At 35.1% G+C, this 15,584-nt stretch overlaps 2 protein-coding genes across 3 annotated transcripts; one reads left to right on the forward strand and one right to left on the reverse strand.

The window, feature by feature from the left end:
- Positions 1 to 13: 13 nt before the first annotated feature.
- Positions 14 to 2,367, reverse strand: LOC126674711 (pentatricopeptide repeat-containing protein At2g21090-like). The gene has a single exon (XM_050369199.2). It carries the CDS (start codon positions 2,148 to 2,150, stop codon positions 480 to 482), a length of 1,671 nt encoding a protein of 556 aa, XP_050225156.1. The 5' UTR covers positions 2,151 to 2,367; the 3' UTR covers positions 14 to 479.
- A 10,071-nt stretch (positions 2,368 to 12,438) lies between these two features.
- Positions 12,439 to 15,096, forward strand: LOC126675332 (uncharacterized). Of its 2 annotated transcripts, none has more exons than XM_050369956.2 (7): positions 12,439 to 12,748; positions 12,830 to 13,043; positions 13,145 to 13,311; positions 13,520 to 13,644; positions 14,170 to 14,230; positions 14,344 to 14,392; positions 14,770 to 15,096. In XM_050369956.2, the coding sequence occupies exons 1-7, from the start codon at positions 12,572 to 12,574 to the stop codon at positions 14,847 to 14,849; spliced, it is 873 nt and encodes a 290-aa protein (XP_050225913.1). In that variant the 5' UTR covers positions 12,439 to 12,571; the 3' UTR covers positions 14,850 to 15,096. The 2 variants fall into 2 exon arrangements, with proteins under 2 accessions (XP_050225913.1, XP_050225914.1); XM_050369957.2 differs by having other exon boundaries at positions 12,440 to 12,742.
- Positions 15,097 to 15,584: the final 488 nt, after the last annotated feature.

Raw genomic sequence — 15,584 nt, forward strand, 5'->3', positions numbered from 1 at the left:
TTACGAGTTAAAATTCAAATCAAATTGCGCTGCAAGTTCTTTTAATTTTTGGTGAATCTGGCCGCAAGATGAGCCAATAACAGCATATGCTATTATCCCCAATTCCAGGAACAGGGTTCTTTCTTGTTCTGTTTCCATGAACAGGGGTTCTTGTTCCGACGTCAAGAACAAGGTCTCAGTCCAATCGAACCCATCGCCCAACAATAGAGAAATTTAAAGATGCTTTAAAATTGTTCAATGAGGTGCTTTCGAAATTTAAAGTTGACGCCAAATCGAAGGGAACATCCTTTAGTATTAACCTTCATGAAGATGCGTTTAGGGATGTGTTAATACAACAAAACGGGTGGGATCTGTTCCTGGAACTGAGATTGGCGATATTTTCAAGTGCAGGGTCGAACTGTTTATTATTGAGCTATAGCTCGTTGGTTGTTTAGACCAAAACATAATGCAGTATTCCTCTAAGAGTTTCTTTGATAACTTCATAATAAAGCATCATCCCAAGTAATCCCCTTCATGTGGAAAAACAGGTGAGTAATCAATTTGTTAATATCTTCAATCCGAGGATGGACTCTGCCTCCGCTAACAAATTGATATCTTTCATTTCTCACCTCAATCCAACTTTGAGCAGCATCTTTTCTTAATCCTTTTTCCCCAATCACCTTCCTCACCCTCTCGGCTTCATTCCACTTATTAGCTGCAGCATATATGTTGGACAGCATAATGTACCTTCCAGCATTAGTAGGTTCCAACTCAAAAAGGGCTTCAGCCGCATGGCTACCAAGATCTGCATTTCCATGGACACGACAAGCGCCCAAGAGTGCGCCCCACATACCAGCATGTGTTGATCCATTTAGTGATTTCTCTATTAACTTCATTGCTTCCTCCAGCCTGTTTTTCCTTGCTAACAGATCAACCAATACCGAATAGTGATCTGCGTTTGGGATTACGCCGTAAACATTCTCCATAGCCTCCAGAATTTGAAGTCCTTCAGAAACTAGACCTCTGTGACTACAAGCAGATAACACCCCGAGAAATGTGACATGATTTGGGATCTTGTTTGCTGCTTTCATCTTCTGAAAGAGCTCGAGTGATTCCTCCGCATATCCATTTTGTGCAAGTCCTGTTACCAGCGAGTTCCAAGACACGACATCCTTCTCTGGCATACTCTCAAACAACGCCTTTGATGATTTCATCTCTCCGCACTTACAATACATGTCGATTAATGCATTAAATATGTAAATATTGGACGCATCGATCTCACTCCTCCTTCTAATGATGTATCCGTGAATCTGTTTACCTTTCTCAATAAGCGCTTGATCTGCACAAGCATTTAAAACGCTAACTAAGGTAAATGCACTGGGCAGAACACCAGCTTCCTGCATTCGTACAAAAAGCTCCAAAGCCTTATAACTACTCCCGTGTTTTGCAAAACCAGCTATCAAACTAGTCCAAGAAACAACATTCTTAACTGGCATTTCTTCAAAAACACGAAAAGCATCATCCATTCTACAAGCCCGAGTATAGGCTGCGACCATAGAAGTCCATGAGACAACATCCCTTCTAATTATTCGACGAAATATACGATAAGACATATTAGGTTCGCCACATTTGCCGTAAGCATCAACTAAAGCGTTATAAACTATGGTATTAAACTCCAACCCGATAAGTATTGCTGCCCCATGCAGTTCACGTAACATATCCAATTGGCCTAAAGAAGCAGCTACACTGACCACCGTAAACTCATCAAAACATAAATAACCAGAGTCTCTTTGGATCATTTTAAAAACACCAACTGCTTCGTTATGAAAGCCATGACGAGACAAGCCAGAAATGAGTGAATTATAGCTAACAAGATTTGGTTCAGGCATTGTATCGAACAGGTGACGGGCAGTGTCGAACATAGCAGCATGCGAATAAGAAGCGATTATAGTGTTCCAAGATCGAATATTCTTAACGGGATTGTCATCAAAAACTTTTTGGACATTGGCAATGGCGTTGCATTTGTTGTACATGTCCATCAAACGGTGGGAGACAAAAGAGTTAAAGACAAGTGCTGTCTTGATGAGATGAGAGTGAAGGGTCATGCCAAGCCTAAGGTTTCTTGTAGTGATGCATCTTGAAAAGATGTGATCATAGCCATGCTCTTGCATTGAACTTCTGCCGGAAAGAAGTCAAGTTCCGACAGCACCTAAACAAATCGATCCGCCAGAGCTGAGAAAATCACGAACATATTCACTTTTGAATTTCTTTGAACTGCCTATGCAGTATCTATATAGCATTTACTTGCCATATAATGTATTGAAATTGCCATAAAATTTTATATTTGCGTAGTCTAACCGAACTTAATTTCTCAAGCCAAACACTGAAGGAAATAATCAATGTTTTAAAACCCGAACCGTTGACAGAACCGGTATGTCCACCGGTTCAAGGTCCAACCGGTTGAACCGGTTCAACCTTTGGTCCAACCGTTTAAATAAAAACTAAAAAATATATATAAATTATAATATATATGAAAATAAATTTAAAGTTTTTAATAAAATGGACAATCAATATGACTTTCTTAGACTGCAGTAACTTTACATGTTAAAAAATAAATACAATTCTAACTCAATAATAAGCCTGGCCCAATATATATTTTTTCATCTCCAACATTAACCTAGCCACTACTAATTCTTTCTAAATTTCAATACCTAGCAGCGGCGGCAACCATTTCTTCTCTCAACATGCATTGCTCACAAGTCACAACCAGAAAAGTGGAGCTTATATTTATCCACCACTAAACTTTCATTATTCAAGGAATTAAAGTATTTTCATCTAATAATCTCATGTTCTTCTATTAATTTTTCATTAAATCAGATCCCCTAAATCTCAGTCAATCTGTAAGATTCCAGATTTATATTAAACCGGCCGGTTGTGAAGGGTGTTCCGGTTCAACGGGTCTCTATTTTTTGCGGGTTTTTCCGGTTCAAACCGGTTAAACCAGAAATCCGGGTATTAAGCATCATTTGACCCGGACAGACCTCCGGTTTCCGGTCTAACCGGTTGAACCGGCCGGTCCGGTCCGGGTTTGAAAACACTGGAAATAATAACAATTGCGTACTTCACAAGTTATTACAGCCGGAAGTAACATAATGGTGGCTAATTAAGTGATCAAAATTGGAAAATTAAGCCATTGAAATTGCTATTAAATGTCAAAAATTGTATTAAATTACTACACAACTACTAAAAAAACTACAACAAAAATTGTACTATACCAAATTGTTTGCAGAATCACAATAGAAAATAAACGGGCAGCCTCCCAAATTTTTCTATACTCAATTCTTGGATAATAACAATCTAAATGAATCAAACTTGCTCCAGAATTTGGCTATCAGCGGCTGGTTCAGCAGCATTGTTCTGTTCGAGTAGATTATCAACGGGATGACCAGAAATAAGGAATTCAACTAAAAAACCAAAGAATGACTTTAGTAGGCTCGAGCTGCCAATGTCATTGTTATTATTATCAGTGTAGATGCCATGACAAGGGACTTTATACGCGCAAATCTGATACAAAATAACAAGTCCGCACAGGCGGAGAGCCCCACTAAAAACATAAATATTTCTGAATGCCGTAAAATACACGCCAAACTGCATAAATACTGCAAACACTGCATCTCGAATCTTCAAATCCAAAACATTGTATCGGAGTCTCATGAGAGAGCGTAGATAAATAGTATAGAATAGGAGTGAGATAATAAAGGTATAATTATAAAGCAACAGCGCTCGGAGCAGCATAGCGGCGCCGATGGAAATCAATTGGTGGAAACATAAAGCTGAGCGGCCGAGCACATGAGGGGCCACATCTATGCCATGGTGAAAAGAAACACCGAGTGCAAAGCACGCTAGAAGAGTGACGGGGGATACAAAAGGCGACGGATACGATGAGAATAACGTTGTCAAACAGGTTGACACGATATGGTGCTGAAAAGGTATGGAATATAAGATAAAAGAAAGGGAATGTAGAGCAGTGGCCCAAAATAATCCAATTTTTATTTCCGGGAATGGCCGCTGGATAATCTATACCTGAAATGAAAAAAGTTTCTGTCTCTGTGCTCTCCATCTTGGTTTGGGCTGGGGTTTTGACTGTTTATATAGATGTTGGATGGAAATCCTCTTCCTAAAAATTATCCTTTGATTTCTACCATTTCTTGTCTTGCGCTAGAGACTTAAACGGTTACTCGAGCAGTTCAGCTTTCAGGTGTTAGCGAAGTTAGCTCCGAGGCTATGAATTTGCTGGCTAGGCACTGTGGCCATCTGTTGTAGCTGGCAGTATAAAAGATTTGGTCGACCTTATTTATAAATGGCCCTCCAACAATGATGGCGTTCTTGTATGTATTTTGCACTTTGCTTATGACTTCCTAAGTAATTCTGCAACAACCGGAGCATTTTAAGGATAAATAGTGAACTGTATAACTCTTGTCAGGAGTGTGCAGCTGGGGCATTGGCAAATTTGGCAAGTGATGACAAATGTAGCTCATGCTCTGGCGATGCTTCCTAAATCTGCAAATTTCGGTATGCAATCGATTATAAATTTAAAATTACTTAATTGAAATTTTTATTTTTTTTATGAGGTTAAATACATAATAAACATGACACAATCCAGATTTTCTACAATATAGGCAATTATATTAAGACTATGGTAGGATGGAATGATGAAATAAGATTATTAAATGTAAGGTTAATTAGTTGTACATCTAAACTCACAAAACAACCTCGTTTTATGTTTTATAAAACAATGTTGTTTTGCTAATTCGGTTTAATTAAAACCGAACTTGATACCAAAAGGCAGAATTTCTATTTGCCTAATGAAACCGTTCCATATCACCTAATAACCGAATCATTTTGCATTTTTCGGTTCGATTTTAGTTCGGAATTTTGGTTCGGTTTGATTTTTGCACAGACCTAGATGATACCTGGCAACCCCCGCTTTTGAATTTTTGAGATGAATTGTCATTATCCAGTAGAGCCGCAGGTGGCACTTAGCTGGATCACAAGTTATTGCCACCTAGACAATAAGACGTTGAATCATATGTCACGTGCCTATATGCAGAAGGAAATTTTTTAAGTAATAAAGCCTTTTAATTTTTATTTTCAATTGTACCATTTATCTAAATTGAAGTTCAAAAAGATTTAAATAAACCTCCCATATTACTTCATTTTTGAAAATTATTATGATAAAAATGCAAATTGGAACAATATGGAGTAATATATAAACGAAATATTTGAACTTTTTTTCCATTCCAACTTGAACAAATGACTATAACTAAAAGTGAAAATTAAAAGATAGGCTAAAACTGAAATTTTAAAAGGTGAGACCATAAATAGAAAACATTAAAAAGGTGGAATATTAAAGCCAGTTAAAATATAGAGAATGTTGCAATGGGTTGCTACTAAAATTTGAAGGAATAAAATAGAAAAGAAAGGGAATGGAGAGCAGTAATCCAAAAGAATCCAAGTTTTATTCCCGGGAATCGCCTGGTACTTATATCATTCATGGACCTTCCTTGTACAATAAGTAATTGTATTTGTATCCTATTACAGTACGACAGTGTAAAAGTTTGCGAAAGGTACAAAAATAGCCCTAATGTTTAATACCATTGTTACTTAGACATTTATTATTTTTACTTTCTCAATAATAACCTTAATATTTTTTCAAAACTTATGGTGACTTAAACACATCATTTGATTTTGAGTACTGCTTATAAGGTGGCATTCAATTTTTCAAACAGTAGGTCTTTTGAGCCCCCATATCTTTATATTTAGGTTAATTAGTGAGAGAGCTTTGTGTTTTAGTGAAATATACTAATTTATTTTCTGATTTTTGTAAATTTTTCAAACAACAGGTCTATTAGATAATGTACTGATTATTATGTGTCGACAAACCTTATTGGCATAAAGCCATGTTTCAGATTCCTTGACAGCAGTAGGAAGTGGTTTTGCCCTGGTTAATGCAGAGGCAACACCGTGCATGTCGAGAACAGTAAAAATCTGCTTCTGCCATCGCCGAAAGTTTTCACCATCAAAGACTTGTATCTTTGAGATGTCTGGAAAGGGTTTGGCGTATGGAACAGTAGCCATCAAGGTTGGCGGAACAACAGCAGTATAGGAAGCGTAACCGTAGGTGGAGCGTCGGATTTCTCAGTATCAGTAACACCCGTGTGCAAAGTATCAGAAGACATATTTCTTAAGATTGTCGTGTAAAATAGAAATACAAAATGTTATTGATTATTTGCTTGAGGCGTGATATCACTGTCCTTAAGAAATATTTCGCAGTATGTGCGATATGTCACAGGATACAACAAGCTCTTCAGTTAATATACTGAAAGCATGAGAAGCTGTTTTAAATATTTGATACGAATCAAGTATCTCCCCTAATCCAGCAAGTCACGATTTAAAGTTTAAAATCAAACTTAATTATTAAGTAAATGAATGTAGACATAAAATTGGTTAAGTTAAAAAAAACCGAAAATCTTAGTAGAGGAATAAATAATAATAAAACCGGGTAGCAAAAAGATTAGTCAAGCCTACTTGACTTTCATCCCGAACTCCAACCCACAAGCCTACTCCGGAGGGGGGGGGGGGGGGGGGCGAGCCCATTGCTTCCCCCTCAACACACTTATGAGCCTATATTGCATAAACCCCATATAAACTCATTATTGAAGTTCTACACTTTCCATGTAGGATTTATGTTGTTTTGAAATAACACAAAAGGACAACTTAAGAATAAGACAAAATTAAAAACAATTTTTTACAACAACAATTACAATCAAAACAGAGCTAAATAAATGAATCAGAATCTTCAAACTTGCTCCCCGGTATGGACATGGATATTGGTGTTAGCGGCCGCCTCTGATGGTTCCGTTAGAGCACCAACAGGACGACCAGAGACAAAAAATTCAACCATACCACCGAAGAATGACTTAAGTCTGGAGTTACCAGAAATATCGTCATTGTTATTATAAGTATAGATGTCATGATCGGGTGCTTTATAGGTGCAAAACTGATACAAAATAACAAGTCCACATAAGCTGAGAACCCCACCGAAAACATAAATATTTGTAAATGCTGTAAAATACACGCTAAACTGCATAATTGCGGCCAATACTGCATCTCGAATCCTCAAATCTAAAACGTTGTACCGGAGTCTTATGAGAGAGCGTAGAAAAACGGCCGTGTACAATACAAGTTGGATAATAAGGGTATAACTATAATGAAATATTGCTCGAAGCAATACTGCAGCGCCGATAGAAACCAATTGGTGCAGTAGAGACGAGGCTGAGCGGCCGAGTAGATGAGGAACCACATCTTTGCCATCGCGAAAAGAAGTAATGAGTGGAAACCACGCCAGAAAAGCGACAACAGGGGCACAAAATAACGAAAGGAGTGAGATGAGAAGAGCGCTGTGAGGGTATGCTGTTGCAAGCTGAAGGTTTATAATAATAAAGATAGCGGGTATACAACAGCTTCCCAAAATAATCCAACTTTTATTGCCCGGAATGGCTGAAATACATAAAGCTCCGCTACTTTCTTCTGTCTCCATCTTAATTGGTACGAAAATTCCTCACTTCGGCAGCTTATATAGGGCTTTTAGAATCTAGTTTATTTTTTAAATCTATGGAGCATGTTAAATATTATAAATGAGTTTGCTGTTTATACAGATTTTGGATGAAAATCCTTTTCTCAAAAGGAAAAGAAAAACATCCTAAGATTTGTACTACTAATTACTACTCCTATCCTAATTCAGTACCGATTGTTAAAATACTGTATCCATAGTTGAAACAAAAGCAATCCTAGTTTTTTTAGAGCTCGTGTACTGGCTACTACATTTATTATAAAAAGCTTCAATTTCATCATCAAACTATTACTTACCATCTTTTCTCCATTTATCTTAGTATTGATGTAGCAAAGATTAACTAAATCCTCATATAAACTAGTTCATGGTTCAACCAGCTGAGTGAAATTTTAAAACAAATAATACATAAAATTACCAACGGTAGTTCGCTTTGTTCGCTTTGACCGGCAGTTCAAGAGAGTCGATCACCGGTTGAACTACATGTTCAATCCGATTCTTTTACTTCGATTCGGTCCTTTTATATTTTATCAATCTGTTCGAACGACCGACCTAATCTTTTTTTTTTATATAATTAAGGAGGGGGAGCGCTTTTGGGAATAATTGAACTCATGACCTTAACAATTTGCAGCCCAACACTTATATTCGACCGGCCAATTTAATCCGGTTTTTAATCATTGCTTATAACAATCATCCACTCACAATTACAGCTATAGACAATTATTATGGGTAATTGATTTAATATGAAAGTTTACTTTTTGTTATTATTATAAACACTTATAAATTAAATTTACATTTAATTAATTTTAAAACTATAATTTTTTAAAAGTTTATTTTATCAGCATTGCAAACTGTTCTAAACTAATTTTTAGTAAAGTACATGTTCAGTATAAAACTAATCTTTTTTAGTTTATTTTGATATTATGAACCTTTAGTAAATTATTTTAGGCCAAATAACCAAAAAAGCCAAACCTTTGAAGAAAGTTCTATAAAAGTCCAAACTTTTCAAATTTATTCAGTTTGTCCTAAAACGCATGATTTTATTTCGATTTTGTCTAACTCTCAAATTTCAATTGATTTTGCATATGTGGCACCCACGTTGCGCTGACAAGATATGTCACACGTATGCCACCTAGGCGACTGCACGAAGTGGCGGAACCAGAACTCCAACTTAGAAAGGTTAAATTTTTTACATTCGACTATTTAAAAAAAAAATCAAGCGGCTGTAATATACTCCAAATATGTAAATTTGCAGCGGTAGGGCGGTTACAGAGAAAAACTGCCCCTAACACACGTAGGGGAGGTTATAACCGCACCTACTGGTTAAAAACCCAAAAAAATTGTTTCTTTTTTTAATTTTTTCCCGGCGAAGAGGGTCGGTCGATCCTCCTCGACCCTCCCTAGTTCCGCCACTGAATGCAAGGTAAAAAGTCCAAATAAATTTTTAGATTTTTTAAAAAAAAATATTTACACCGTCAAACTATAAATCATTTTAACTCAACTCTTAAAATATTTATCGCTTTTATATTTATAATTTTTTAAAATATTTTCACCCTCTTCACCCTCTTCTTCATTTATTTTATCTATAAGTGAATAAAATATATCAATTAAAACTAATTAATTAATCATCCTGTCCCCGTCATATACAAATTTTTTTCCGACAATTTTTTTTTTAAAAAAAGTTAATAAAAAAAGTTTATAATTTTTTTTAAAAATATATGTTTTTTCCCGAGAAGGCTCCTCGTCGTTGGAGGAGCAGATATGTTCCTCACCTAAGGAACAACACCTCCTCGCCTGATGAGCTGCTACAAAATGGTTTGGAGCTGATATGCTCCAAATGACTATAGAAGGAACATAATTTGTCAAAACAGGTTATATTTGCAAATTTTGAAAACTTTGGTCATAACCGACAAAAATCACAAATTTTTTATATTTTTTGAGGGTTTGGCGTAATATTTATGATATATTATGAAAGTAGGTTATGATAATAATATGATAAGTTTATTGATAATAGTTTGATAAAGTACGTAAAGTAATTTTACAGAAAAATTATAATGTCGATATGATAATGTTTATGATACCGATATGATAACGGAGTAAAAGCATAAATTTTTAAATTACGAGAGTAAAAATATAAAATTGGGAAAAAACATGAGCTATTTGTTTAACTATTTTCGTGTTGAGATAAAAAAATGTAATTAATTTTTATTTTTAGATAAATAAGTAAATTTTTCAAAATATTATCTTAAACAATAAAGAAAAATAAAATTTCAATATGGATCAAAATCAGCAAATAATATAATGAACAAAGGGTCAACGCGCTTGTGAAACGGGATCATCTAACCCAATTTATATTCTTTTGAGCAATAAACCATAAAACTCTTCATTTTTGGGTCAAATAACTCCATAATTGTATTTTAGAAACGCGTAAAATACAAATCGAAAATGAGAGATGCAAAAAAATAATTAAATACTTCCCTAATTGTTGCGATATAATTATCTTAAATCCATTTTTTAAAATAAAAATAAAAATTATAAGGTTATTTGATCCAAAATAAAGAATTTTGGAGTTAGTTGTTTAAAAACGTATAAATTGGATTAGATGATATTGTGTTGCAAGTTCAGGAGCGCGTTGACCTTTTGTTCATAGTATAATATGTGGCTCAATCGTAGACGTCAATCCAATTTCACTTCACTACTAAAATCTCCTCTTCCGATCATTTCACCGACGTGTCGATCGAGCTTAAGAATTGAGGTTTAACAAAAAGAAAAATTAGAACACTCACTGCTAAACTCTCTGAAATGTTGTCAAGATGGAACATAACCGCTTCTCAACTCTCCAAACTCTACTCTTCAAATTATAAACACAATCTTTTCTCCATTCAATGCCTCTCCAAATCATCGGCGTCCCGCTCTATCATCGGCTCCTCCTCGTGATTCCGCTGGACTCCCTTCCCCTTCCAAATCACTGGCATGTGGAAAACCCTAATCCTTGTGAGATTTTAATTGATAATTAGTCAAATATTAACAATTAATCAACTGTATTTGTTTTCTTTTTTAGGTAAATTTGGATAAAATGTTTTGATCAAAGCCACGTTCGTTGACTATATCGAAGGATTGTCCGCTTAGGGTTAACGAATCTGATTATCAAGGCATTAAGCGTTTTTTTAACATCTTGTCCAGGTTGGTCTGAAATGCTTCTAACATCTTTTTTAACATCTCGTGATAGACTTTGGGAATATCACGTTTGGAGTTGGTTTGTTGTTTCCATCTAGATCTGGGAAGACAATAGGATTGTTTCCTCTAATTTGTTGCGTTTGATACTAGGGTGTCGAGTATGAAGTTCCTCCAGTGTTGGTTTTTGCTCATGTGGTGTTGAGATCGTCGTTGCTAGTGACATTAGGTGTTTTGGAGGTGTTTAAGCCTATAGGTGAGGACTGATCCAAATTCTTTGGATTCATTGGTGCTTATTTTTTAGGTTTGATCCGTCAGAAGTCATTCCTTCAATGAGAATTTGTTTTGAGTTTAGAATTTTTTTTTGATTTTGAAGTTGTCAAATTTTTCCCCAGACAACGTCAATTGATGTAGTCTACCTTCTGATCATCTTGATTAAACCTGCAAAACAGGGTAGATAGCCAATTAGACAGTGGTTGTCCGATTAACTCTCTAATGCTAAAGTCAGTTTAGGATCTGAGCAGTGTTTTTGCGTATTAAATACAATTGTGTGTTTAGGCATATCTCAAACTCTTTATATAGTAGTCGAAAGAATACCTAATTGGATCCAAATAGAAAAGTGGTTCATACTTAGTAGTTTTGTGTTTGAATAGGAAATGATTCCTTATTAAAAGGAAGTCCTATTTAGAAATATCAGCCTGAATATGCTTATCTTCCTAAATAGGAGGTTGTCTCTGAATAGGAAAGTGATCCATTATATTCGGACTTCTAAATATTATTCTTCTCGTATAAATAGGTCTCTGGTGAGTCGTTTTGACATAGGTTCTATCTGTTGACCGAGTCCTATGGGAATCAATCATTCTAGAGATTTGGGCGAATCCCTCTTTAGTCTTCAAGCTTGGAGAGTCTCGTGGATTCGAGCATGAGTTTCATTTGGCTTTCGCCTCGGGCGTGTCCTAGAATTCACCCAGAAGAATAGATCATGTAGGACTTGGTTCCATTTTATTTATACTGGAATTTGGTTTCCATCATTTCCCAACTTCTTTTAAAAAAATAAGGGTTAAATACTTTGCAGGTTACCGCTATTTCAAAAAGGCTATCGAACTTCATTTATTTCAAAAAGGTTAATGAACTTTCAATTTCATTTCAAAAAGGATAATAAACTTTGATTTATTTCGAAAAGGTTATCAAACTATCAATTTATTATAAAAAAATACCAAACTTTTATTTTTTTCTAAAAGGCTATCAATTTTTTTTTTATCAATGGAAGGTTTTTAATTAAATTGAGGATTTATACGCGTATAGTTTATGTGGCGTTTAAAATTGTGTCGTATGGTTCAGATGATTTAGAAAATAAATTTTCGGTAATATATTAAAAACAAAAAAAATATTTGGTTTCATTTTTGTAAGATATTGATAGTTTGATAACATTTTCGAAACAAATTAAGATTCAATATTTTTTTGAAATAAATTGAAAGTTCAGTAATCTTTTTAAAATAAATTAAAATTCGGTAACTGTTTTGCAATATATTGATAATTCGGTAACCTACAGAGTACTTAACCCAAAAAATAAAATTTTGACATGGATCAAAGGATGGCACGCATCAAGTGGTGGGCCGAACCCGGACCAGCTACGATATAATGCGTAGCTCAATCGTAGCCGTTAATTCTATTCATTTCACCACTAAAATCTCCTCTTCCGATCAGCTCACCGGCGTGTCGATCGAACTTAAGAATTGAGGTTTAACAGAAAGAAAAATTAGAACACTCACTGCGAAACTCTCTGAAATGTTGTCGAGATGGAACCGAACAGCTTCCCAACTCTCCAAACTCTACTCTTCAAATCACAAACACAATCTTTTCTCCATTCAATGCCTCTCCAAATCATCGGCGTCCGCCGCTGTATCACCGGCTCCTTCTCATGATTCTGCCGGACTCCCTTCCCCTTCCAAATCACCGGCACGTGTAAAACCCTAATCCTTGTGAGATTTTAATTGATGAGTCAAATATTAACAATTAATCAACTGTATTTGTTTTCTTTTTCAGGTAAATTTGGATAAAATGTTTTGGTCAAAGCCACGTTCGTTGACTATACCGAAGGATTCTCCGCTTAGGGTTAACGAACCTGATTATCAAGGCATTAAGCGGTTTTTTCTTAAGCTTATGCTGTTCTATAGTACACAAAGCAAATCTATTAGAGGTGCTAATGTGGTTTACAAGCGCATTGTTTCGCAAGTTGATAAGCCTCTAATTTACGACGGTCAGCTGTTCGTCTAATTTTCGAGTATTTTTTGTTTATTTGTGTTGTATGTGTAATTGTAGGTGTTTAAGAGTTTTTAATTTTCTTTTATTGTATTGCAGTGTTCAATTTGGAGAAGACATTTAAAATGACATTCTCATTGCTTGTGCTCCACATGTGGCTTGTCCTGCGCCGATTAAAACAGGAAGGGAATGAGGGTGTTGAATTCGGGCAGTATTTGTATGAGATTTACAATCATGATGTTGAGCTCAGAGTTTCTAAAGCTGGCGTAATATGTTTATTCCTTTATTATTTTGTCGTGTTTAGTTACGGAATTAACCTCATTTCGTGGTTTCTGCGTTGATTTCATACTGGTTATGGTGCAGCGGGATTAACTACTACTGTATTAGACGCAGTGCCATCATTTGACTTCTTTTGTATTTCACTTTAGAAGTGTTCTCTAAAGTGTTTGTGATAATTAAGCTTTTGAATGGCAGGTTAACTTACTGTTGATAAAATGGATGAAAGAATTGGAGAAGATATTTTATGGTAACATTGTTGCTTATGATGCTGCCTTGCTTCCTGAGGCTAAATCTACTGAGCTAGTGAAGGTGGTTTGGAAGTAAGATTGTTGTCAAGGTTCAATCTATAAATGTCTTTGATATGAATTCTGCATTTTATTATTGGATGAAAATGTTATTTTAGTAGTGTAATTTTGATAGTAATTAAATTTGATCTTTGCTGGGTTTTTTGTGTATATCCCTTTATTGTTAAATCTTTTGCAACTTGCACTGAGCAGAAACTGTCCTTCGACCCCTTATATTTTTGATTAATTTTTTTTTAAAAGATCAATGCATCTTATAATGTATAACCACAAAAGATACTTCTTTAGAGTTGGAAACTAAGGAAGCTGTTTGCTCATGGATGGGACCTTTTGTCGTATTTCAAATTAAGCATATCATTAGATCCATTTCAAGGCTTCAAAATTAGCTTATGTGAATGTCATAGAAATGCATGATCATGATGGTAGTGGTACTACTATGATAAAGAAATAAATTTCCTTTTCTATGTAGTATGCGTTAGGAGCAACTAATTTTTAAATTAGTGTGTGTGTGTTCTTTTCCTCACCAGTTTGCGTGTATTACAGGAATGTCTTTTCTGATGATGGGAGTTCAGAGCCAGATGCTAGTGCATTACGTGCTGTCCAGGCATGCATCTTAGATTCTGTTTATTTTTAGCTCCCAAAATATCTTTCAACTTGTTTCCATCACAAATATATGCCGAATGTGACTGAATGTTCGTTCATTACGGATTTATGCAGGCAATGGCAAGATATGTACGTCATGAAGTCGATTGTTTTTCATTAACAGGTACGTTTGTTGGATTTGCAGATGACTTCATTTTGAAGTTGCTTTCTTGATGACAAACTTTTATATATCAAGTTACAAATTGTCCCAACTTAATTGACACAAAGTGAGAAGAGGAAACAGGGGAAGAAAAATTGTGTATAATAGGGAATCATACATGATGCCGTAACTATTTAGCCGTAATTCACATTTTCATCTAACAATTATTGATTCTGTCCGTAGGTTTACTTTTGAAACTAGTTAATACATTAAGTTGGGCGGTCTAATATCTACCTGGGAATTCTATGATGCAATTTTAGTGGCTCTTTTAAGTTACTCATTTGTATCTGTTGACTGTTGCTTAGTAGAAATTTGACTAAGTTGTGGAATTGGATGCGCAGACAAAGAAGCCATGTTTTCTGGGAATTTCATGTTCACCGCCTTGGAAAATGCATCTTCTTCTGATACAACAAGGAGGTGAATCCGAGAGATTGAAGGTATCGGCCAACTTACATCCAAGATTTTGGCTTCATAAAAATCTGATGAAAAACAAGTGTTAGTGTTATACAAGATGTATAAATGCAGACTAGAAGTGAATAATGCTATTCTTTAATAATATTCTTTACTTGATTATCTTTTCACTCTGAATTGTTAAGAGAAAAGTGGTCGATCGAGTTGACATTGATGTACAATGGTGCATGATAGATGATACAATACGTATTTGGCGACGCACTCGAGCAAGGTATTTTGATAAAGAATGAACGATGTGCTTAGAATGATTCCAGGATTAGATATTTCATTTTTTTTTTCTATAGTATTTACTTATTTCTTTTGCTTGATGGCACCTTATTTTTCTTCTAACTATAAACTGGCTGAGACTGATAGTTTATTTGTAAATTATCAAATTTCAGAGGGGAATTTTGTAGTCTATTTTTTTATATTTTATTTATTTTATCATTAGATGAAAGTGTTTTAAATTTAAATAAAGATCTCTCCTATTTTTATGATATTATAACAGATTGTTCTACTTTGTTAAGCTCTATGGATGATATATCCTATGCTTTTGTTAAACGCTCAGCGAATTCAGCTGCCCACTGCCTAGCTAAAGCAGTTGATTCTATGTCTGTGTGTGGGGAATGGTCTAGCCCTCCCTCTTTTCTTGTTAAGGTTCTTCTTAATGATATAAAATAAAGCTTAAGCTTTTTCTCAAAAAGAA

The sequence above is a fragment of the Mercurialis annua genome, linkage group LG3 (assembly GCF_937616625.2).
Source record: "Mercurialis annua linkage group LG3, ddMerAnnu1.2, whole genome shotgun sequence".
NCBI classification, from domain to species: Eukaryota; Viridiplantae; Streptophyta; class Magnoliopsida; order Malpighiales; family Euphorbiaceae; genus Mercurialis; species Mercurialis annua.

Excerpts from the sequence above, each read along its gene's own strand:
- LOC126675332 (XM_050369956.2), top strand. The coding sequence starts at position 12,572 with ATGTTGTCGAGATGGAACCGAACAGCTTCCCAACTCTCCAAACTCTAC. Across the intron at positions 12,749-12,829 it reads CTTCCAAATCACCGGCACGT|GTAAATTTGGATAAAATGTT; the intron begins GTAAAACCCTAA and ends TTTCTTTTTCAG. Across the intron at positions 13,645-14,169 it reads CTAGTGAAGGTGGTTTGGAA|GAATGTCTTTTCTGATGATG; the intron begins GTAAGATTGTTG and ends CGTGTATTACAG.
- LOC126674711 (XM_050369199.2), bottom strand. The coding sequence starts at position 2,150 with ATGCAAGAGCATGGCTATGATCACATCTTTTCAAGATGCATCACTACA.